Below are 24,379 nucleotides of genomic sequence, written 5' to 3'. Positions count from 1 at the left end.
AATTGCAAAACAGCTGTTTCCTGATTCATTTTTTTTAATTATACTTGATGTTGTTTATGTCAGTTCTATAGTATAAGAGACACATTATGAATTGTTACATCAGACATAAGTTCGGAATCTTGCTTGAAAGCCTAGCTCAGTTCAATCTAATGAAAATGAAATTCGCTCTTCAAGCATAGCCTAGTAAGGTATGATCTACTGAAAGGGAAATTGGCTCCACAAGCATAACCTAGTACAGTATGTTATACCAAAAAGGAAATTTGTTCAATAAGTAAAGACTTTTTATTTTTTACTTTCATTTATTTAACATGAAGATGGAATTACTCAGGAAAAGAGGTTAGCCTAATGTTATCTGGGCTATCGAAAATGCAACTCGCATGGCACATGAGATATGTATACATTGGAAACATGTTTAGGGGTGAAATTTTAAAGGTCGCATGATATGTGAAGTTAAATGATACACAAGTATATATGGAATATGTAATTTTATTTTACTCATTTTGCCCTATCATGGAAACTGTGTGTGCAAAACATCGTGTGTTTACATCTTTAGTATATATGGCATTTCCCAGTGACGACTGTCCAAAGCAAATTCTTTTTAAGAACACTACTAAGAAAGTAGTTGATCATTTTCTGTTTTAATGGAATTAATGATTTTTCATTTCATCTCATAATATCACGGAAGCTTGTATGCCTGTGTGCGTGTATGTGTGTGTGCATTTACATCTACAAGTGGCATAGTTTGTTGCAGTATCATGTGTTGCCATTTTTCTTTCATGCTTTGCCTGATTTACTGTACACTACAGTGCTACCCTGTTTTTCCGCGCTTCATTTTGTCGTGGATTCTTGTGGAACATATCTTTTATTTTTCTGCAGGAACTTTCACCAATTCCCTGATTTTTTGTATGGACCTTATCTATAAAATTATCACTAATTCGCTTTTTTTCATAGAGCAACACTATTTATTCATTAGGCTAATTACAGTGCTGTATTTTTTCATGTGTTCCTGACTAAATACTGAAAAAAGCCTGTAAGGAGAAAACTGGGCACAGAAACAGACCTTGTAAAAGGGGAGTACTTTCCTGTAGTGTTGCGAATTCTCACCCTAACTTTCTATTTACAATTGAAGGTCCTCATTTTTTGGTGGTCACCTTGGAAAGTACTCCCTTTTACAATGTCTGTTTCTGTGCCCAGTTTTCTCCTTACAGGCTTTTTAGACAGGACCTCGCTAATTTTGTCAGATCCTCTCTTTAAAAAAAGGGGGTACTGTCATTGGGTCTGCTATTAGGCAGAAAGTATTTTCTTAATACAAGCCTATTCAGGTTCAATTCTAAGCTCATGATCTTAGACGGTGACCACTTACATGATTTAGAGGACCTTACTAATGTTCAGGGTAGAATTCTCCTAGTTTTCAACGTCTCTATTTAAGTCTTTAATAGCATAAGAATGATGTTTATTTCTCTGTTATTATTTCACTGGCTGACACGGGACCCTGATCCAGAAAAAGGATTTTGACAAAGGAAAATCTATTTCTGGAGAGGGGCCCGTGTCACCCGGTGACCCACCCTGTTTTTCATTCTCTCCCTCCCATGGTAAACATCATTCTAGTGGGGTGGGTGCTAACATGAAATGCGACTAGTGTTGCCTTGTATACAGTCCGCGAGTAGTGCATGGGCTTGTATCGGCACTCTCTCGTTGGGACTTTTGACATTGGGAATCTCTATAGGATAAGGTTCCATGTTTTTGTAGTTCACCCTTTTCCATACACGACTCCATCTAGTGGAGCTCGCTCTGGGAGTAGTAACTCCAGCATTTCATTTAGCTTTCTCTGGTATCTAGCAACGGAATTACCTAGAAATAAGTGCTGAATGGACTTTTTGATGAATCCGTAGGTTTCATATACACCTGTCGGTTTCGTCTCCTCCAAACTCCGCCTCATGTGACTTATTCTTGGCTCGGAAGGTTGTAAAGTACGCTATGATCTCTCTGAGCAGGCTACTTGATGAGTCCGTAGGTTTTATTTACACCAGTCGGTTTTATCTCCGCCAAACGCCGCCTCATTTGGCTTATTATTAGTCGTTTGGCACCCGGCAGATTTGCGTTATGCGCTATGCTCTCCGAGCAGGCTACCTGATGAATCCGTGAGGTTTCATATACACCTGTCGGTTTTACCTCCGTCAAGCTCCGCCTCATGTGGCTTATTAATAGTCGCTCTTTCGGCGATAAATCGGTAGGTTTCACATAGCCTATACGCTTATCGATTTCCCTCCGCCAAACTCCGTCTCCGGGCGAGATTCTCGTTAAATTGGTAGGTTTCATATAAACCTATCGGTTCTCCGTCTCATGTGGCTTATTAATAGTTACTCTTTCGGTGTTTGGGCTCTCTCCGGCGAGATTCTCGTGGATCGGTAGGTTTCATATCGCCTATCGCTTTCCTCCGCCAAACTCCGTTTCGGCGAGATTCTCGATAAATTGGTAGGTTTCATATACACCTATCGGTTTTTCCTTCGCCAAACTCCGTCTCGTATGACTTATTAATAGTTGTTCCTCCGGTGTCTGGGGTCCTAATTTTTCCCCCTCCTGGAGGCCGGCCGCAAGTCTCGTAACTCTTTGCTTCAAGTTAACTGTTTACGGAGAATTTTCTGAAGACATTATGCCTTCTGTCTCGTTTCGAACCTGTGAACATCGTCCCCGGAGCGATAAATAGGTGCGGGAATAATTGAGGCAAACCTTTTCCGCTTAGCTCGGAATTAGGTGAGGCAAACTTTTCCTTTAGGGACGTTAGCTTCTCATCCCTTTTCGATGGTTCCTGATCTACCGTCCCTAAGGTGAAATCAAAAAAAAAAAAAAAAAAAAAAAAAACTTTTTTAAACCAAGAAGACCCGCTCGGGGCCCCTCGAGGACGCGTCTCGGATCTCTAATCCGGTGCCGTCTCACGAGTTTGGCCTCAAATCTTCTGAAAAGGACACGCCCAAGCAAAGCAAGGCGGTTACCCCCTCCTTCCTTTGTTGAAAACTCTTTTACGGGTCTCCTTATAACGAGCTCAATTTGAGGGTCATTGTCAACCTATTAAACTGTCTATCTACCTCATGGTCCGTGCCTTCCCTTTCCCAGGAGCTTAAATCCCAAGAGATTAATCTCAAGACTCATTGTCAATGGATCACCTGTTAAATCCTGCTCCGTTCCGAATTCTATCGTTCGGACACCTCCACCTCTTTTCCCCTCCAGTCTGGGGAACCTTGGCGCTTCCCTTTGTGCTTCCTAGCATGAAGGCACCCTCCTCCTGTCGGGGTGTGGGCACACGGAGGTTGGTGGAAGGGCATTTCTTCCTTCTGGTCTGGTATCCCCTTATCCATGTTTTGCCAGACTGTCAGAACGAGCATGGCATCTGTCTGGCAGGATCCATAAGTGAGCCCTCATCTTCGCTAGGGGCTGGACACATCGTCTCCGTTGAGAACTCTAACGGAGTGGCAGGCGGAGAATTCCAAGTTCACGCCAGCTGTGGGGTCTTACCGTGCTCTCTTTGAGAGCCCTGTTTCCTACCCCTTGTGCTCCGAATGTAGCCCCTCTTATCAACAGGCTTGTTTTGAAAATATATCGCTGAGGCATTTCCGGGAGACAGATATCACAGATACGTTCACAGTGAATCTTCTAACCCCGGACTACGCTTCTAATTTATTCAGCGTACAGCTCCCTAAGCTTCCGGAGTCAATTTCCGGAAGCTGAAACAGGGTGTAAGTCAGGCTTGCCCGTTCCGCCTTGAGCCGAAAAATATTATGAACAGTTTCACCTGGAGAATTAATCTTTTCCCAGGTGGGCGTTGTTACGGCCCGTCTGGGGCTACTAATGTTACTCAGAGCCTCCGTTCTCGTGGGTGTCTACCTTACGAGCAGAAACGGTCTGATCTTGCCGGGCCCTGTCCCAAGTCCGGCAAGAAGTTCATGTAGTTCAAGAGCCCCCCTGCTCAGGCGGTGGTGCAGGCTCTTCAGGTTTCTGTCCCTAGACAGCCGTCAGCCTCTCACTCCCAGCCTCCACCTCGATATGTTCGGGTTCAGCCAACACATCAGCCCCCTTGTAACACCCCGTGTCTCTGCCTCCCCACGTGCCTCCGCCGGGTTTTTTTTTTGCTTCATACGAAAACCTAAGGAAAGAATTTTCACTAGACATTTGGCCAGAGGCTCTGACCCTCGGGGTTATCATAGGAGCAGGGAAGCATCCTACTCCTCTCCGAGAAATTGGGAAGGCATACGCTTCAGGGGAGGCAATCAAGCCACTTCCCTGTAGTATTTCTCATATGGGTGGGAGGCTGTACCATTTTCGGGGCCACTGGAACTTCAGTCCCTGGGCCCAGAGTATAGTTATCAAGGCCCGGGGTGGAGCTGGGCTGTTGTCCCCTTCCCCCAATCAGGTTCAATCAGCCTCCGGCCAGAGTTCTGGGGGTCTTTGTGAATGGCCTGTCAGGCTTTTTCAGTCTGCCAAGAGGTTCCCTTCCACTGGAAAATTTTTCTGGGCGTGTCCCGTTTATTTTCCTTATTCAATGCATCAAGTCTCGGTTGCTTACAGTCTTGTGGGTTCGGATCCTACTGCTCCGTGGAGCCGTAACCACGTCTATAGACCTTTCCGATGCTTCCTTTCACATCTTGGTTGCAGAAAGGTCCTATCCCTTCTTGGGATTCAGACTCGGGGAGTAGGCGTACCCCTTCAGGTTCATGCCCTCCTCAATGCAGCTCCAGAGTCTTTGCCAGTTTGAACAATACCGTAGTTCAACAGCTCCGGTATTAGAAGGCTATGCTAGCTGCATATCTAGTTGCCTGGCTCATTTGGGCACCCAGCGTCGGGAATTGCCTGAGGGTGCCGGTCATTATAATCGGTTTTCTAGAGTCTGGGCTTCTAAGTAAACAGGAAGGAATCCCACCTGATTCCGGAGGGTAGCCTTCAGTAGTTGTGAATCCAGTGGAAGCGGAAAGAGATAGCAAGGGCGACCTATCATTTCATCAACTCAGGCATACCTCTCGCCGTGCCCAAGAAAAGGTCTTGAGTTCTCCAGTTTGCTTGAGTGACAGTTCTCCTTCTGAAGTCAAAGCTGGAGTTTATGACCGGGGTATGGCGGAGTCAGGGACGTGTCTCCCTGATTCCTCCTGTTTGAATAGCGGCCTCCGGCCTGCACAACTATCAAGTGCTTACCGAAGTCAGTTTCTCTCCAGCTTTCCCCTCCGGCCTCAGTATTCCACACCGTCACCTCTCTGGGCGGGTGAGGTGGATATTTTTGGCCCAATGAAGTACATGGAACTTAGTCGGTCACGTTCCGGCAGTTCCATATCAACGCTTTGGAGGGCGGTGACAGTCTTCCTGTCCTTGGGAAACTTCTTCCCCCAAGAGGTTTCATTTTAGGCTGGTTCTGAACAAAACAGCAATAGTGCGCCGTAAACAAGTGGTTTTGGACTCGAGTTGCTTCATTCAGGTTATGGTTCATTCTTCTCCATAACCAACAGACACAAGTACCTCTGTCTACCACCCTTCTCGTAGGGGTCCAAAAGGTCACTACTTTTTCCCTATCCAGGGCCTCCCCCCTGGTGTCGGAATAGTCCTTAGACGGAGCGTCATTCAGGTAGTCTTGTGACCTTTTCCTGGACCTGGAAGTAGGTCTGTTTGCAACCCAATTCAGCCACTAACTATCAAGCTGTCACGTCTGGTATAAACTCAGCCTCGCCAGCCCCCTCAAGCTCTGATGTCCTGGCTTTGTGGTCTTTGTGAATCTTACAGTTTAGGAGGAAACTGATATTGGTCCTGTTATTACTGTTTTCCTGAAATCAGTTAAGGGATCCTACTCTACTGCAGTATGGTTCTGCAGTTAAGTAACTAGCACTCTTCACATAGTTTTCGGCTACAGTAATGATGCGCCGCATTGGCCTCGGGAAAGTGTTTTGTTGGAACCAGACTCACAGGCTCTTAACTTTCATCCCTAAGGTCTGTGTTCGTCTAAGAACAGTACTCCGCCCACATTCGGTTTCCTGGTCTTTGAGTAATGTATCGAGTTAGCTTTGTAACCAACAATCATCTTGTTCTTACCTTTCCTTGTTGGGGAAGACCCAAAAATTTTTAATCAGCTTAGCTTCTAGTGTTAGTTTTCCTGTACTGTCTGCCCTGTCTGGCGGAACCAATCATTTTGGTTTCCCCTCATCAGGGGTAGTGTTGCGAATTCTCACCCTGACTTTCTATCTACAATTGAAGGTCCTCATTTTCGGTGGTCACCTTGGAAAGTACTCCCCTTTACAAGGTCTGTTTCTGTGCCCAGTTTTTCTCCTTACAGGCTTTTTTAGACAGGACCTCGTAATTTTGTCAGATCCTCTCTTTTAAAAAGGGGGTTACTGTCATTGGGTCTGGAAGTATTTTCTTAATACAAGCCTATTCAGGTTCTATTCTAAGCTCATGATCTTAGATGGTGACCAATTACATTATTTTCATTACATGAATTTAGAGGACCTTACTAATGTTCAGGGTAGAATTCTACTTTTCAACGTCTCTATTTAAGTCTTTAATAGCATAAGAATGATGTTTATTTCTCTGTTATTATTTCACCGGCTGACATCGGACTCGATCCAGAAAAAGGATTTTGACAAAGGAAAAATCTATTTCTGGAGAGGGGCCCGTGTCACCTGGTGACCCACCCCTGTTTTTCATTCTCTCCCTCCCATGGTAAACATCATTCTAGTGGGGTGGGTGCTAACGTGAAATGCGACTAGTGTTGCCTTGTATACAGTCCGCGAGTAGTGCATGGGCTTGTATCGGCACCTCTCTCGTTGGGACTTTTGACATTGGGAATCTCTATAGGATAAGGTTCCGTGTTTTTGTAGTTCACCCTTTTCCATACACGACTCCATCTAGTGGAGCTCGCTCTGGGGGTAGTAACTCCAGCATTTCATTTAGCTTTCTCTGGTATCTAGCAACGGAATTACCTAGAAATAAGTGCTGAATGGACTTTTCACCGGGTGACATGGGCCCCTCTCCAGAAATAGATTTTCCTTTGTCAAAATCCTTTTTATTATGATAAAATAATTTACAGTGTACTTATAATGTAGTAAAGGTATCTGTTAAGCTCATTCCAGGTTGGGTCCCAGACTGAGCATAACAAATGTATGGTCTCTCTCTCTCTCTCTCTCTCTCTCTCTCTCTCTCTCTCTCTCTCTCTCTCTCTCTCTCTCTCTCTCTCTCTCTCTCTCTCTCTCTGTAATGTGAGATGTCTTTGAAATAGTATTACTATAAAGTGTTTTTGGATGATAAAACATATTGTACAAGATTTAAAATATTCACTAATTATTTTAATTTTATTTTCCAGTCTGCTTTTACTGGAAAATAAAATGAAAATAATTACTAGCAAATATTTTAGATATTGTAAAGAGTGCTCTATCATCCAAAAACATGTTACAGTAATATCATTTCAAATACATTGTGCATAACCCTTAAAGAGAGAGAGAGAGAGAGAGAGAGAGAGAGAGAGAGAGAGAGAGAGAGAGAGAGAGAGAGAGAGAGAGAGAGAGAGTGTACACATGTTATGCTCAGTCTGGGGCCCAACCTGGAATGAGCTTAATAGATACATTTACTACATAAGTACACTGTAAATTATTTCTATCATAAAAATCTGTAATAAGTCACAAACACAATATGAAAAAATACATTAATCAGGGAATAAGCAGCGGGCAAATTAGTGATAATTTTAATTGTTTTTACGAGTATATAAATAAAACAGGACGACTTCAATATTATGAGAGAAATCAGCTATGCTATACAGGTGTAACTTGATTCGTTGTCAAACGTTCTGCAAGACAGATTTATTTAATTTGTATGAAACATTTTATAGATATTTTGCTGTGTTTACATTAATATTATATTAAAATTAGTAAATCATTGTTATAAATATTTTAAGGGGTGTACTGTATATACATAAGAGTAACAGTTGTAAAAGGGTACTAATCTAAGGTGACTTAGGATATTTTGGGGTGTATTTGTCTTTGAATTTATATTAAATTGTTTTAGTATGATAATTTAAAGTATATTTTTGTTTGAACTATTAAATTAGGCAGTGAACTTTTAAAATAGTTATAAGCATTTTAGTTTAAAGGGTACAGGGTATATGGCAGTCATAAGTGTTTTTAGAGGGGATTTTGTGTTTCTGCGGATTTTGCCTTTCCGCAGTGGGTTCTGGAACCTATCCTTGCAAAAATGTGGGGAGCGCTGTATTTCATTATAAGTTTGTTTGACTGTAAATATGATTATCACACATAACAGTACAGAAGAGAGAATTTTTTCACTGTTTATTTGTCCTCTCTAATTAAAAATAATTAAAATGTGAATTTGTAGATGTTGGCAACACATCGTGCCATTTATAACTTGAGTCTTGGCGCCATCACCCTAGGTAAAGGCGTGTGCGCCTATATACAGTACGTGCCCTATTCACACGATTGCATTTATCTTTTGGTTGTAAAAAAAAAAAAGAGAAAGTACAGTAAAAATAAAAATAAGAATAGCATAAAATAAAAATGAACAAAAGTGTACAGTACCGTACATATCCTTTAAAGAATCATAAATATAAAGACACAAAACAAAGTAACCTCTAGTAAGTCAGACCTCTAGCTAGCCCTCTTCACCCATCCAACAATGCATCCCCACCCCCTCCCAGCCAGGATGACTGCTCCCCAGCTCCAACTACCTTCCAAAATGACCCTTTCTCTCATACCCCTGGAGCCAAGGGGTGTCCAGTGGACACTGCATGCTGTCAAAGGCTGGTGTAATTTTTTTTATAATTAGAGTCCATAGGGAACACATTTTGGTTGGCCAGGCATCTGGCAATTTTACGGGAAGGATGTGTTATGAGGGTATTTTTGATGTCCCCATCAGGCAAATTTTAATTTTTTTTTTTTTTTTGTTAGCTTTGTAAAGGAGTGTTATTCTTTAAATCACTTTTTCCAGTAAACCACACATTTTGTCAGATACGTTATGCATACCACTGGAAAGCATATTAAATTGCCTTTCTCGTGGTGTATACTGTATTACACAAAATAAAATATATGTAAGAAAATTATCATAATGGATCTGCTAAACAGATTTTTCCTTATCTTTTTTACTAACATTTTATAGGGGTATCACTATTTTATAATTTTTATCAGTAATGTTAACATATTTTTATAATTTTTTTAGTTTTATGAAAAAGCATGACAAATTTCAGTTCTTATGATATGTATTAGACTAATAATATTCCGAATTAAAGTACTGTTTTATGGCAGTTGTCTAGTGACGACGACAACCGGATTTTCGACACCGGTCCCCAGTTATCGGCACCAATCCCTGGTTATCGGTGCTGATCCCTGGTTATCGGCGCTGATCCCCAATAACTGGGGATCAGCGCTGTTATCACCGATTTTCGGTTATCGTCACGCTGTCGGGAACGGAATCCCCACCGATAACCGGGAACTGCCTGTAAAGCAGTCAAATTTACAGATAAGTCAAGCACTTATTGAATGGAGCATCTAATGGTGTGTCTAACAGATGTCATAAATTGAAATAGGGATAATAAATAGTCATTTGATATGGTATAAACATTTTTTTTTTCAAATATCTTCATTGAAAAACTAAGTTTCCCCAACCTGACCAGTCCCAGTCTACAACCCTGACCAGTGATACTGGTGTGAAAAAAAAAACTTGTCATCATAAACAAAGAATGCAAAAACATAAAACTAATTACCAGAATATTCAGTCAATAATTAGTATGTATATTATGATAAGTGAATAAAACACGACACTTGTTCAAAACCGGACTGTATTCTGTATTTTATTACTTTGTTGTCTAATCTTAAAATATAATAACTTACGTAATGAACATATAGTATACTTTTTCTTATACGTAAAAGCAATACTTTTTTCATACATAAAAGCAACTACAAAAGTGACTTCACAACATATCAGTTTATTCCGATTCACTCTCTACTGCATCTAAGGAAGTAACTCTCAAGCACAGTGGTATTTTTCCTTGACAATAATAGCTGCTGTAACATGGAATATTTGCTGTTCCGGGCAGCAGGACTTCTGCTGCAACAAGAATATCCTCAGCTTCATTCCCGTGCATAATTTTTATAATGGTTTTCAGGAAGTTATGAGCAAGATGAAAGCCACCTAAAATTAAAATGACATTGGCAAAGTCCTTTGATATTGTTTGACTAAAGCAAATGCCATTTTGTAAACAGCCTGATCACATGTAATTATGGTGCGTATCATCCCAATTGTCTCAGCCACCTGCACCAGATTCATTATTGACATTTTCATTACACCTGGATCAGTAGGTGATGATGGAATCAGTGGAAGAAATCTGATTTCATTTGCTTCATGAACTTCATTGATCTGTTCACAAAATGCATTGAAATTGGGCAAATTATCATCAAGTTCCAGATGGAGCAAGTCCTCAATGCTATTTACATTACTAAGACTTCTGGATTTCTTTCTCTCCCGGGGAGGAAGCCAACAAGATTGGATAGTATCTTGCTCTATCTGATCAATTGTCCCTCTCGTGACATTGGCTGAAGGTTCACCTGATCATCGTCATCTCTGTTTTCTTGCATAACATTAGCATCATCCAATCTTGGAGCTTGGATTATTTTGGAACTCATGGCATGATAAGTTGATCCATCAGATGATGTTTCATTCCAATTGATATTGTCCATCGCGAAGAGTTTAAAGACTCCATGGCGCATGTAGTCTTTATAGCAGTGACATTATTGCACTGTATAAGGTAGTCAGAATGCGATGAAATGAATCCTAACTGATGCTTTGCTGAAGACGATTCGTCTTTGTTAACTGCATCTTGCTTTTTGTTTCATTATAGACATCAAAAGCCATACCTATGCTGACAGGCATCCATATATTGAACATGCTGTAAAGAAGCTGTTGTGCCAACAACAAAACCCTGTCATCGGTTTCATGCAAGTTCAATTCATTATCACTGATGTCTAACTTTTTATCATTTAGCAGCTGGCAAGTAAACGCATAGAGAATATCAGAAATAAGCTGCTTGGCTGCTGTACTTGACATCCAATATGTCATTAAGGGTTTGAGTCAGTGAAGACTTGAGAGACTTAGTTGATTCCCTGAGAATTCGTGCTGCATTCAAAACAAGACTCTTGTTTTCTTGGTCAGCATTGTCATCTTGAAATTGTTTCAATTTTATCGAGATATCTCCAACAGGCAAAGAAGATGAATAAACAACATCTGATCCCCTTGTGTGAGGGAAAAATACAATTTTTATATAAGTGACTTGCCAAGTAATTACATAGCTAACATTCCTAGTATCAGCAGCTAAAATTTTAAACTCGCGGTGTCGATTTGTTTGTTTTGGTGTAGGTGTCTAACCCCACCCACTTTCGGGGAAGAAGAGGAACAACTGAGCAAATGGTGTCTATTTGTTTCTGCCGGCTTACGATTTAGTGTGTGAGCAGCAGCTGGATTTGGAAATCAATATTTTGCTGGTTTCTGGTTGTATCATGATCAGTGAAGTATTTTTTGCTTTTGGTAGCCTTTCGGCAATTAGATAGATAGGTTTTTTATTAAGACCTTAGAATTTCACAGATTTGACTGCATGATTGTGACTGTACTTTAATTCTTGACTTGTTTAGCGACGATGTCAGACACAAGTACGACTAGTACTGGGTATTGCAGAAAGGCTGTAATACAAGATTAACCTCTGCTAAATATGATTCTCATACTTTGTGCAGGACTTGCAGGGTCAGGTTTGTTCAGTAGATAAACCATGTACTGAGTGTGAAGGTTGGAATCCAAAACAGTGGAAAATTTTGAGTTCTCATCTATCAAAACTAGAGAGGGATAGGAAGAAACAAGTGACCATTAAGCTTGACAAGACTGTAGCTAGTCAGGAATCTGCTAGGTCTTCTGTGGATGTACCAATTATATCTCTGCTTGTAATTTCTCCCAGTTGTACCGCTTGATCCTTTACCCAGCTCTCATGCTCCCGACCCTAATGCCATTGCCAGTCTGGAGTCAAAATTCGGTTGTAAGTTTGAGTTACTAGTGAACATAGTGGCTCGGACTTCAGTGCATTTCTTGATGGAACAAAAAGTAAGTGATAAAAGAAGTGTTAGTGGAGGAGCTGGCTGCCTGTCCCGACCGATTCTCCTAGGCGAAGGTCTTTGGCATCCTCCCTCCCACCTGGGAGTAGCCACACCGGAGGCCCAAGGGAGGTCGGTGGGGTCTGCCCACAGGTAGTTGACCCCTCAGTCTCACCTGTTGTAAAGTCCCAGGTGACGACAGTGCATGACAGCCATTGTAAGGGCGTTCTCGGAGGCTCACCATCTTTCTTCTAGTTCATAGGCAAGGCTTCCATCACTGAACAGAGGTGCCAATGGCACTTCAGTGACATGTCAAGACCACTGAAAAGGTCTGCGGCAGATGTGTCTTGTTCGCCTCAGGTGCCTTGCAAGAAAGTGAAGGATTCTCGCCCATGTTGCAGTTTTTGGGATAACCTTGAGCGCTTTTCCCCCGATCCTTCTTCCGATGTTTGCCACCGCAAGCGCCCAGCAGTGCCAGTTAACGCAGTAGTGTCAGAGCGCTTATCTCCTGAAGCTTCTCCCGATGTTTCAAGACGCAAGCACCTTGTTGTGCCATTTGGCACAGCAGAGCGTTTTTCTCCTGCTCCTTCTGATGCTCCAAGGTGCAAGCGCCCAGTGGTGCCAATTTGCACAGCAGCTCCCAAGTGCCAATTGGCTTCCGAGCTTCCTTTGGCACCCAAGGGTTCTTTGGTGCCAAAGCAGTCAGTTGCTGCCAAAGCGCTCAGTGTCTCAAGCAACCAGTGACTGCTGAGCAGTCACAAGCTTCCAAGCGCCCACTCGGTTGGAGAATCTTCACTGTGTAGTGTCGTCCAGTTATCCTGACTCCTCTTCTAAGTGCCCAGTGCCAGGCCATTCAGTAACAGCGCCTCCTCTTCTGCAGCAAACTTCGATGTCATCATGTTTGGATCTGTCTCTTGCTCCTGTTCAGCAGCATCTAGATGACATTTTAAGATTTTTAAAGAAACCTTCCTCATCTATGACACCTGCTAAAGATTTGTCTTTGTCTGTGGTCGCTGGTTGAGGAGAATGTGGATAAGGAACTAGAAGAAGATTCCTCTCTTGCTTATGCAGCACTGTTGCAGTTTCTTCTATGCAGCTTTCCCACCTTTTTCTCTCCGGCTGCTCCGTCTTTGCCTGTGTCAGCTTTTCAGATGGGTGGTCTTCTGAGCAAGTCCTTAAGTTAGCTAAGATGGTACTATGCACCTCTGCAAGGAAAGCACTGAGCAAAGTTGAGACTTGGCTTTCGGACGAAAGGGAGAAAGGGAAGGCTTGTTTCAGTTATCCCCCTACAATGATACTTTTTGAACAAAAAGTATCATTGTTATACCACCAGAGAAGCTCCTTCTTTGGGGGTCCCTGCCTACTTCCAGGGGGACTTCTCCGGTCTGACCTACCCTTCCCATAGGTCAGCCTTTTCAGTAGCCAAGATAATGTTCTCCGCAGCCGAACTCAACCGTTTGCTGAAGAACATGTTTAATATTTTTTGAAGCGGTCAGTTTTTTTAGACTGGATGGTGGGGACTCCAGCGCATAAGATTCAGGGACACCTTATGGCACCGTCAGATTTATCTTCAGATCTTCTTGGAGTTCTCTCCTGTGCGGATAAGGCAATTAGAGACAAGTCTTGTGAATTGGCCTCCATCTATGCCATGGGAATTTTAAAGAAGGGGGAGCTCTGTTGCTCTTACACCTCAAAGGGAGTCACCACAGCTCAAAAATCCACCCTTCTCTTCTCCCCTCTGGTACATGAGTTTTTGTTCCCGCAGGCAGTGGTGAATAATATTGCTTTGGCTTTACAAAAGAAGTCGACGCAAGGTCTTTTGGTACATTCCCCAAGGCATCCTAAGGAGCTCCCACCATTTAGCTCCAAGACACCCCCTCCTCTTCAGCCCTTTCACTTTTGTGGTAACAAGTGAAGGCCTCAACCAAGAGGTCGTACGAACGTGCATTTCACCCCTCATTCGATCAAGAAATCATCATCCAAGTCTTCAGTCAAGAAATGAACCAAGTGTCCCCCAGTAGGTGCCAGGCTCCTTCTCCTTTGGGAGATTTGGAAGGAGAAAGGGCCAGAACAATGGATAGTGGAGGTTTGGCTACTCAATCCCATTCACAGATTGACCTCCCATAGTCAGGAAGCCCATCAGCATGACTGCCTACTCTGTTGTCTTAAAAGAGGTTTTCAGCTCTCGCAGAGGAGGTACCCTCCCTCCTCAAGAAGAGGGCAATAGAGGTAGTCACAGATCTGAGCTCAGAGGGGTTCTACAATTGGGTGTTTGTAGTCCCCAAGGCTACAGGAGGATGGAGACCGGTCCTAGATGTAAGTGCACTGAAGGACTTTGTTCTCAAGACAAAGTTCCTTGTGGAGATGAATGGCTCCATTCTTGCTGCTGTTCGTCAGGGAGACTGGATGGTCTCAATAGATATGCAAGATGCTTACTTCCACATCCCCATACACCTGGATTCAAGGGAGTACCTAAGATTTATATTTCAGGACCAAATCTTCCAGTTTCGAGCTCTACGTTTTGGATTAACAATGGCCCATCAAGTTTTTACGCGTGTTCTGGCCCTCCAGGCACCTTAGCTTCATCTCATGGGGATAAACATCTCCGGGTTGCAAGATCTAAAGGAACTATGCATAAATGTGAGGGAACTAAATTCTGTTCACTTGGGTCTTCAAGCCTTTTCATCGGAGGTGTATGACAAAACCATAGCAGTTCATTCGGACAACACAAAAGCCATGTTGTACATAAGCAAGCAGGGAGGAACCCATTCCTTTTCGCTCTGCTAAGTAGCGAGGGATCTGCTTCTCTGGGCGGATCAGAACTGGATGAGAATTATGACAAGATTCATCCAGGGGAAACTGAATGTGCTGGCAGATCAGCTGAGAACCGAGACAGTTAAATCATTCCCACGGAGTGGACTCTACATCCTTTAGTCTGCTCAGCCCTGTGGAGATTTTGTGGAAGACCAACTCTGGACCTCTTTGTGATGTCCAAAAACCATTGTCTCCCCCTTTTTTGTTCACGAACACAATGCTTCAGAACTGGTCCAACAAAGAGCTTTATGCCTTCCCTCCCTTCGGAATGATACAAGAGGTGTTGAACAGATTCCAGTCCCACCAGAGTGCGTCAATGAGTCTGATTGCTCCATTTTGGCCTCTAAAGGAATGGTTTCCTGATCTCATGGGTCTTCTGGTAGACTTTCCAAGACTGCTTCCTCAAAGACACAATCTTCTCAAACAACCCCATGTCAGAAAATTTCACCAAGGGTTGTCTACTCTAGCTGTGACGGGGTACAAACTGTCAAGAGATACTCAGAGCTAAGGGTTTTTCAGGAACAGCTGCAGAAGCTATCTCGAAATGCAGACGTCAATCTTTCTGCAGCATTTACCAGAACAAGTCCATTTTCTGCATTTGGTGCAGAAAAAATGAAATCTAAAAAAAATGACATCTCTTCTTCTGAAACAACTCAGACGGAGATTGCAGATTTCCTTTTATACCTTAGAAGCTCCAGAGGCTTGTCCTCTTCGACTATAAAAGGCTACAGGGCTATGTTTAGCTCAGTCTTCAGGCACAGAGGCCTTGACTTATCCTCAAATCAGGACCTCTCTGATTTAATAAAATCCTTTGATGCAAGTAAGCAAAAGAGGACAGAACCAGTATCTTGGAACCTAGACGTGGTCCTAAAATGGTTGTCTGGACCACCTTTCGAGCCTATATGCACTTCTCTCAGAATCTGACTAAGAAGACCCTCATTCTGGTAGCCTTCACTAAAGCTAAGAGGGTTAGTGAGATACCGGCCATAGGTAGAAGGATCGGTTTCTCTGGAGGAGATGCGATCTGTTCCTATACAGTACGCCTGGATTTCTTTCAAAGAATGGGCATCCGGCTAAACCCTGGCCTCGTTCTTTTAAGGTCAAGAATTTGGGAGAAATGCTAGGACCTGAGGAGGAGGAAGAAAGAACTGTTTGCCCTGTAAGGGGTTTAAAGTTTTACCTGAAAAGGACCAAGAAGTTAAGGGGACCTTCAAGTAATTTGTGGACTTCGGTCAAGGAGCCTCCACGTCCTCTTACGAAGAATGCTCTCTCTTTTTTTTCCTAAGAAAACTCATTAGAGAAGCCCACCCCCAAAAGCTCTTCTTGGAGAAGAGCTTTTACCTGCTCTGAAGATAAAGCACATGAAATCAGGGCAGTGGCTATGTCCTTAGTGTTTAAACATAACCTATCTCTGTCAGACATTCTCCAAGCAGTGTATTGGAGATGTAAATCAATATTTGCATTCCACTATTTAAGGGACATGGAAAAGTTTTTAGTGAATGCAGTACTTTGGGTCCTTTGTCCGTGGCTGGCACGGTGTTGGTGGAGGGAATGTAGGAAGCATCCCTTCATCCTTTATCGTCGCCTTGATCTATGATGTTGAGTTCTAGGGGAATCTGGGGGTACTATGTACTTGGATACCTTCCAGTTTTTAATGGTTGGGTGATGGTGTTTTTTTAAACTGTTCGGTGTAGGTAACGGCATTGTTATCTGGTCTTGTTTAGTACTGAGCCCTGGGCAGGGGTAATTTTGTATAACTTACTAGCGTTCGGTGATGTCCCCTGCTGTAAGTCTTCCACTGGTGTAGTAGGCGATCCAGGGCCATGCTCCCTCACCTCTACTGAGTAAGATGATCACCAACCAGAGGCAGTATCTTCCTGCGACAGCTCTCTTACCAGGTAATGAAACAACAACCATTGTCCCAGTGCTAGCAGATTTTCTGTTCTCAAATTCATTACATTAAATAATGTTTTGGGGTAGAGTAGCCCATGTATCCCACCTCCTGTCAATGTGGAATCAGCTATGTAATTACTTGGTAAATCACTTATATAAAAATGACATTTTTATAATACAATAAAATTTTATATATACTTACCAAGTAATTACAAAATGGGAGGGAGGGATATTTACCAAGTACAGGCAGTCCCCGGCTAATGGTGGGCTTGGTTAATGGCGATCCGGTTTTACGGGACTTGTCTAGCGACGAAAATCTGCAATTTTCGGCGCTGAAAATCGCCTATTTCCACTTATCAGCGCCGATAATTGGATATTGGCGCCGATACATACCTAACAGAGGCGTTGATAACTGACAATTGGTGCTTTTCGGCGCCGATAAGCCCCGAAAAGCGCCGAAAGTCGCCGATTTTCGGTTAGTGGCGATTTTCAGTTATCATCACACCCCCAGAACGGAACCCCGCCGATAACCGAGGACTGCCTGTAATTAAAAAATGGGAACCCTCGCTCCATCCCTCACATGGACATAATGGCAAAAACAAATTGATACCATTTGCTCAGTTTTTCCTCTTCTTCCCAAAAGAGGGTGGGGTTAGACACCTACACCAAAACAAAAGAATCACTGCCATGAGTTTAAAATTTTAGCTGCTGATACTAGAAACGTTAGCTATGCAATTACTTGGTAATTATACATAAAACTTTATTTTATTATAAAAATGTCGTTTTGTCTTGGAAATGACCCTGTACTGTACAGGCAGTCCCCGGTTAACAGCGATCTGGTTTTATGGCGCTTGTCTGGCGATGAAAATCGGCAATTTTCGGCACCGAAAATCGCTGATTTCCACTTATAGGTGCCGATAATTGGGTATTGGTGCCGATACATACCTAACAGAGGCGCCGATAACTGAAAATCAGCACTTTTCGGCTCCGATAATCACCGAAAAAACGCCAAAAATTGCCAATTTTTGGTTAGCTGCGATTTTCAGTTATCATCACACCCTCAGAAACGGAACCCCGCCGATAACCGAGGACTGCCTGTAAATGCTTTTTGAGTGACGTGATGATGATCTGTAATATTCCCAGTTTGGGACATTATTGTCATGAAGCATAGCACGATACATATCACATAACGTTGTTGAAAGGAAAACAGTTGAGTCTTTCAGTAATGGATCACTTATTTTGTCTACAGTCATCATGACTGTCAAGTACTTCTTTGCTATCTGGATTTACAGTTCTTTTGCTCATGTGTCTGTTCATGCATACTCTATGGTAGCATTACATCATATGCCACCATATCAATAGGTTCTTCCCCAAAACCCTGAATCCCTCCTGTAAAATTCCCAGATGCCTGGCCAACCAAAATGTGTTCTCTGTTGTCTATATTATCAGCAAAATCATTGCAGGCGATGTGTGTTGGACCCCCAAAGTGGGCAGTTGGCTCCCCAGGTATCAATGAGTTCCTCTACACAAGCCGTACTGCCCCTCTCCCATGGCACCCAGCCATCCCCCCCAATCCCCCTAACCCTTCCTCAGTCTCTTCATAAGTGTAAGCAGTGTTACCAGCATTTTCTTGAGGCAGTGCAGCATTGTCAACCATTGGGGAGTGGTTTTTAAAAATTTTTGAAATATATAGATATATATATCTTTGGTCCTTAGTCCCTGGTCTGGGTGTGTTGGGTAATGTCAAGTCCTGGATAAGGAAGATCCGGATAATCAAGGGATTTCTTTGTAGGTTCTTGTGTTGTTTTCTGTTCTTTATTGTCAGCCCCTAATGGGTTGCCAGTAAAGAAAAGGAAACCCCTGACGGGTATCTGGAATAGAGAATGTAGTTGATAACCTGTTACTACTTCAGACAAAAAATTTATCTGGGTTGTTGGGATTTATTTATTAGGAGCTAAGCCAATTTGTCACCTGTCAATTTCTATTGTAAGCTCCTTTGAGAATGAACAGTGGCTGTATTATTAAAAAAAACAGTTTTGATGTAGGAAAAGCCTATTTTTGGTAGCCCTCTTTCCCTTACAAAAAAACATGGCAGTAGGGAATAGGATGAACATTTATCTTGCACAGACCTGGTGTGTAATGAGGGAAGTGACTGACATACATGTTGTTGTCACATCTGTGTGAGTAGGATGAAGGGAAAACTGAGATAGTCACTGTGGACAGGAGACAGAGCCCTCTGTCCTGAGTACTTTATATTCTATCACCGTGCCCACAAGCACTATTCTGGCCAAGACCATAAGAGTATTCTGTGAGATTGGTTGGTCTGTCTTATGGAGCCCTGGGGAAACCATGAGAGTGTAACTCTCAGAAGACTCAAGCAGCTACCAAAAACAGGTTTCTCTTATGTCAAAACCTGTTTATTTACATGGATGATGATTGTACTCATTATGTGATGTGTATCCCTTTGATAGGTAGGGCATAAGAAGAACTTCCAAATCTGTAGAGTGGTAGCTTATGGAAAGTGCAGTGAGTAAACAGTGCCAGTTTTACTTAAGAAAAACTACTTTTATGATAAATCAGTAAAGTATTAAGATTGCAGATTTTCAATTGGCAAATGAAAGAAATCATAATATTTTTGTTTATTAATGCAGTTTGTCACTGCATGACATATAGATTAACATATAGATTATATAGTACTGTACTCTTATTTGGCAGTTGTACCGTTTACTCAAAGCTGCTTTGTATATAAAGTGCAGTAGCAATATGTACAGTTATTTATATACACATTTACAGTAAGATAAGAGCCATGCATGGTACTAAATATTTCCTTCACTTTGTCGTATCTGTTGAGATGTTAATCAAATGGGTAGCCATATTGTGTATTGCATGATATTTTCATATCAGTTTGTGTTGTGTGACTAGTGCTGAGAGAAGTTGCTATGATTTGACATGTGGTTGCAAGAATGATTTGATCACTTCTGTGTTTGTGCTGTCATAAGCAGAAACATGAGCAAAGTCCACAGGTTAGCGCTATATTCAGTGATAGTTAAAAAATTCGTATTTAACTTATACATGTATAGTCGCGGTTTTAAGCCATTCAATATTTTCCTTTTAATCTGGGCAGAATTTTAAGTTTTATAACACTTTTCATTATATAAATTTTATGGATTAATCATAAAATAATCAGAATTTAATGTAAGATCTGTATGAAGTCTGTGAGATTAAATCTTTGATTTAAGAGATTTAAATTCTAATTTGTACTATTATCATTTGAATTTTTGTGTGTGCTTGTGTGTCTGCTGAGCCTCTCGCCTTTATTTTCGATAAAGAAGTGGAGTTGATGGCGGCGTTTCTTGTCCTCAGGATGGCAGCGTGGGTGTGGCACTCGTTTTCTGCGTGGTTTTGGAATCCTTCAGTGTGGCTGCCTCCTAACTATGACTGGAAGGACCTGGTGCCCAATGAGAAGGTTCGTTACGCCAACTGGGCTGACCTGTGGACGTATCCCATTGGCATGGCCTTGTTAGCCATTCCTTTGAGGTTCTTGGTGCTGAACAAATTGGTATACAATAAGATAGCACTAGCTGTTGGGCTAAGGAATATAAAACCCCGCCCAGCAGCTCCCAATGAAATTTTAGAATCTCTATTTTCTCACTACAAGAGCAACCCTCCTGAAGAAGAGATCCGTAGGTGTGCTAGCAAACTTGACTGGAGTGTGCGGAAGGTTGAGAGATGGCTTCGACAGCGCACTGCAATGAATCACATCAGCAAGTTCACCAAGTTCATGGAATGCTCATGGCAGTGCACTTACTATACTTTTATATTTGTGTATGGATTATATGTAATGTGGGGAAAGTCTTGGTTTTGGGATATTCTCTATTGCTGGTATGATTATCCTCACCACAGTGTTGATGATGATGTCTGGTGGTACTACATGATTTCTCTGTCATTTTATTGGTGCATGACTTTCACTCACTTCTTTGAAGTTAGAAGGAAAGATTTTTGGCAAATGTTCTTCCATCATTTAGTAACCATTGCCCTTATTACATTTTCTTGGACTTGTAACCTAACAAGGATTGGTACTCTTGTTCTCATTGTTCATGACTGTGCTGATATTCCACTGCAGCTGTCAAAAATGAGTATATACTCAGGTCATAAAGCATTTTGTGATGTTGTCTTTACCATCTTTGCCTTGTTGTGGATAATAACACGCGTAGGAATTTATCCCATATGGATTGTGTACAGTACTGCAATAGATGCTCCTACTATTGTACCTATGTTTCCAGCATATTATATTTTTAATGGACTTTTAATAGTTCTGTTAGTTTTACACGTTTATTGGACTTATCTTATTCTCAGGATTATTGCTTCCACCCTTCAGAAAGGCTCTGTGGAGGATAATCGTTCATCCTCAGATCCATCAGACATCTCTTTTGAAGATGATGAAAGAAAAAGGAATTAATAGTGTTGAAGGGTTCAGTCTTTTATGGGGAGCATTCCTCAGTTGTTTTTATTCCAATATTTCTAGTGATTCTGAATGGAGTAGATTTGCTATATATAGTACTGTATATATTGGTTGGAAATATGCACATACTGAACTAGACTGGTGGTGAATTTATTGCCAATGTTGCAGCCAGGTAATTTGTATAATATATAAAAATTTTGGCCTTAAATTTTGCTCCCGTGTCTGTTTTTCTCTGTGTAGGTGTTTTGAAGAAATTTGGCAGTGTATAAGTGTTGGTTATCTTTGATGATGATGATGATGATGATGATGATGGTGGTTAGCAGACAGCCATTTTGATTGCACTGACTTCAGTCATTGTAACCAGTTAATGACTTAGATGATAATCCCAGCACACATGCCTTTGGATTGTTGATAAAATTGTCATTTTAGCTAAATATCTGTATTATGTGGTGAGATCCATTTGGGCATTTTACAACATGACTGCATTCCAACATAAAGGATCCAAGACCATTCGTAAATACTAGTCTTATGGTGGTGTAGATGAGAATTTTTAATTTTTTCTAACAAAGATGTGAATTTTTGGAAATTCATGATGGCATTTTATAAGTTATGGTTAATATAGTGAAGGAAGTGTTTGGTACTAGTATCATAGTTGAATAGCAAAGTTGAAATAAAAATTGAACCACTATGTGTATATACCCTTATAAAGAAATGAAAATGTATATATTGATATAATTTTGCAAAGGGTATTGGAAGTAAATTACTGTAATTTTTAAAAAGGTAGCAATTATTGTAGTAGAAAAAATATTTTTAGATACGCGTATGGTTTATGAAGACAAATTTATTGCTATTTTGGTGAGAACATCTATAGTTTTAAGATTTTGAAGGCCAAAGAGTTTCTCAATTTTCCCATCAATATTTTCTATAAGTAATATAGACAGCCAATTAAAGTATGGGAAATTTGGTTTAGCCAGTTTTAAGATAAAAAGAGAAGTATAAAAATATGTAGTATTTTTTATAGACATAGGAAAAGATGTATAGATCTGTAATTTGATTTATAAGAAAGTGGTTAACATCCTGTGCATTTAAAATTTGATGTCTTTGAAGAGCAGGATTTTATTCTGAATATAATGTTAAATTATATGGATATTTTGTAGCCATATTTTCAAGCTTTGTGCAAGACAGTGGTATGCCTTTATTAAATTGTAGTGTGGTTCTCAAATAATGGGAACTGTGTGGCTATTCGAAATCAAGGGTAAATGATTTTCATGATAGGATATTTGTAAGGAGATGAACATTTAAGTTCGGAAGAGGGCTTTTGTCATTGCTTGCATGCATGGAGGAGAAAAATATGTTGATAGGATGGTCATAGCATTGTGGAGTTTTATGCTGTGGTTAGGTCAGTTACAGCAGTAGTTAAACTTCATTAATTTTTACAGCTAACATGGAATGGTATTATGCTAAAGAAGATTTTTATCTGTGGGTTTTCAGTTTGGACTTGCTATGAACTTGAATATTTCAGCTTCTGTTTTATTTGATTTGGCAGTGGTAAAGTTAACATTTAAGAACCCACCTCATTGAACCTTCATGAATGCTGTGACTCCTCTGTATAAGGCTTTGAAATTCAGCCAAATACTGTATCAGTAAAGATGAAACAGTTCATAGGAAATGCATTTGAAACTCCCTTGCATAGAAGTGCCTTTATCCAGGGTGGTTAGGTAGCTCTTTTGTAGACCAGGGCCCAATTAGTTTTTCTATTACTTGGAATAATGTACCTCATATTCTTGCAAGTGAGTTTTTTAAAGAAAAATATTTTTAGCAACAGAAAGACAAGCAAGTGCAAGTAAGGTCTTGTGCCATTGCAGGGTTATGCAAATTTAGTATTTACTCACTATTTTTACCAAAACTAATCAAGTTACATACAAATATGTATGCAGATGATAGGTATTGCTGATTGAGCAACTTTACAAATTGAGGAGTGGCTTTTATATATATGCTTATTTCTAAAAAAAAAAATTTCAGATTTTATTATATATATTCTTTATAGAAGTGCATAGGTATAAGAAGCAACAGTTTTTCCTGCACATTCATATGGTAATTGTTGGCTGTTTGTATAACAGTGGTAACATATATATTTTGGATCACGATTGAAGGAAAATATTCTTACATATTGTGTGGTTAGTTTATTGTGGCATCAGAGAATCTCACCAATTTCTCAATATGTTGTGTACAAAAAGACTGCTTTCTTGAGGTTTTTTCAAGGGTGTTTTTATCCTTGCATTGCTGGACTGTATGCATTGTCATGTACTGTACTGTGCTGTGTTGAAAGATAACATGTATTTAAGGCATGATTGAGCATATTTAAACATCTTGTTTCTAGTTGCTAGTGTAATTTTCATGTACTTTTCTTCCTGCTCATTTAGACAGAAGCAAACTGAAAATAGCTTTGGTATACAGGTAGAGGTGATTTTCCTAGCAAGTTTTCATTTTCATTGTGATATTTTTAGTTGTCAAGTTAAGGAATTTGATTTGCAAGAGAAACTTGCCTTTTTTCTCATCATTCCCATTAACTGAAAAGATCTGATTATACAGGAAAATGTGTGTTCTGCACATAGTCATGAAAGTATGCATGTTATTCTTTTTATGATGCATGTTATTCTTTTATGAATAGCATTAATAGTGTATATGTATATATATATATATATATATATATATATATATATATATATATATATATATATATATATATATATATATATATATATATATATATATATATATATATATATATATACATATACACATGTATGTATGTGCTTGCATATGCTTGCAAATCAGTAATAAGGAACAATCTGAATCTAGTGTAGTGCATTACATAATAGTGGAAGTTCTTTGTTAGGTATATATTATAAATATGATTGTTGTATTAATTTTGTTTATTTAAATAAGTACAGTACAGTATAGTACTTATTAATTTTTATTGTAACGTAATGCACATATTTCAGTGTAGGTAGGCTATTTCATCTAGTTATGTGATCAAATGTAATGCTGTACTAATGAATAGTTTAACCTTCTCATTTGTAAGAAAAGTATTTGGTTC

General features: G+C 40.6%; 2 protein-coding genes across 13 annotated transcripts in view; both read left to right on the top strand.

Annotated features, from left to right (window-relative positions):
- LOC136835356 (lysine-specific demethylase 8-like) overlaps positions 1-24,379 on the top strand; it is a 252,028-nt gene that overhangs the window by 45,683 nt on the left and 181,966 nt on the right. The window lies entirely within an intron of this gene.
- Positions 20,182-21,276, top strand: schlank (ceramide synthase schlank). Its single transcript, XM_067099615.1, has one exon. The coding sequence runs from the start codon at positions 20,182-20,184 to the stop codon at positions 21,274-21,276; it is 1,095 nt and encodes a 364-aa protein (XP_066955716.1).

The sequence above is a fragment of the Macrobrachium rosenbergii genome, chromosome 55, assembly GCF_040412425.1.
Source record: "Macrobrachium rosenbergii isolate ZJJX-2024 chromosome 55, ASM4041242v1, whole genome shotgun sequence".
Lineage (NCBI taxonomy): Eukaryota > Metazoa > Arthropoda > Malacostraca > Decapoda > Palaemonidae > Macrobrachium > Macrobrachium rosenbergii.
Note: the sequence above shows the minus strand (reverse complement) of the source record. Positions and strands in the feature narration are given on the sequence as shown.

What these genes read in the sequence shown, in the direction of transcription:
- schlank (XM_067099615.1), top strand. Translation starts at nt 20,182, where the DNA reads ATGGCAGCGTGGGTGTGGCACTCGTTTTCTGCGTGGTTTTGGAATCCT.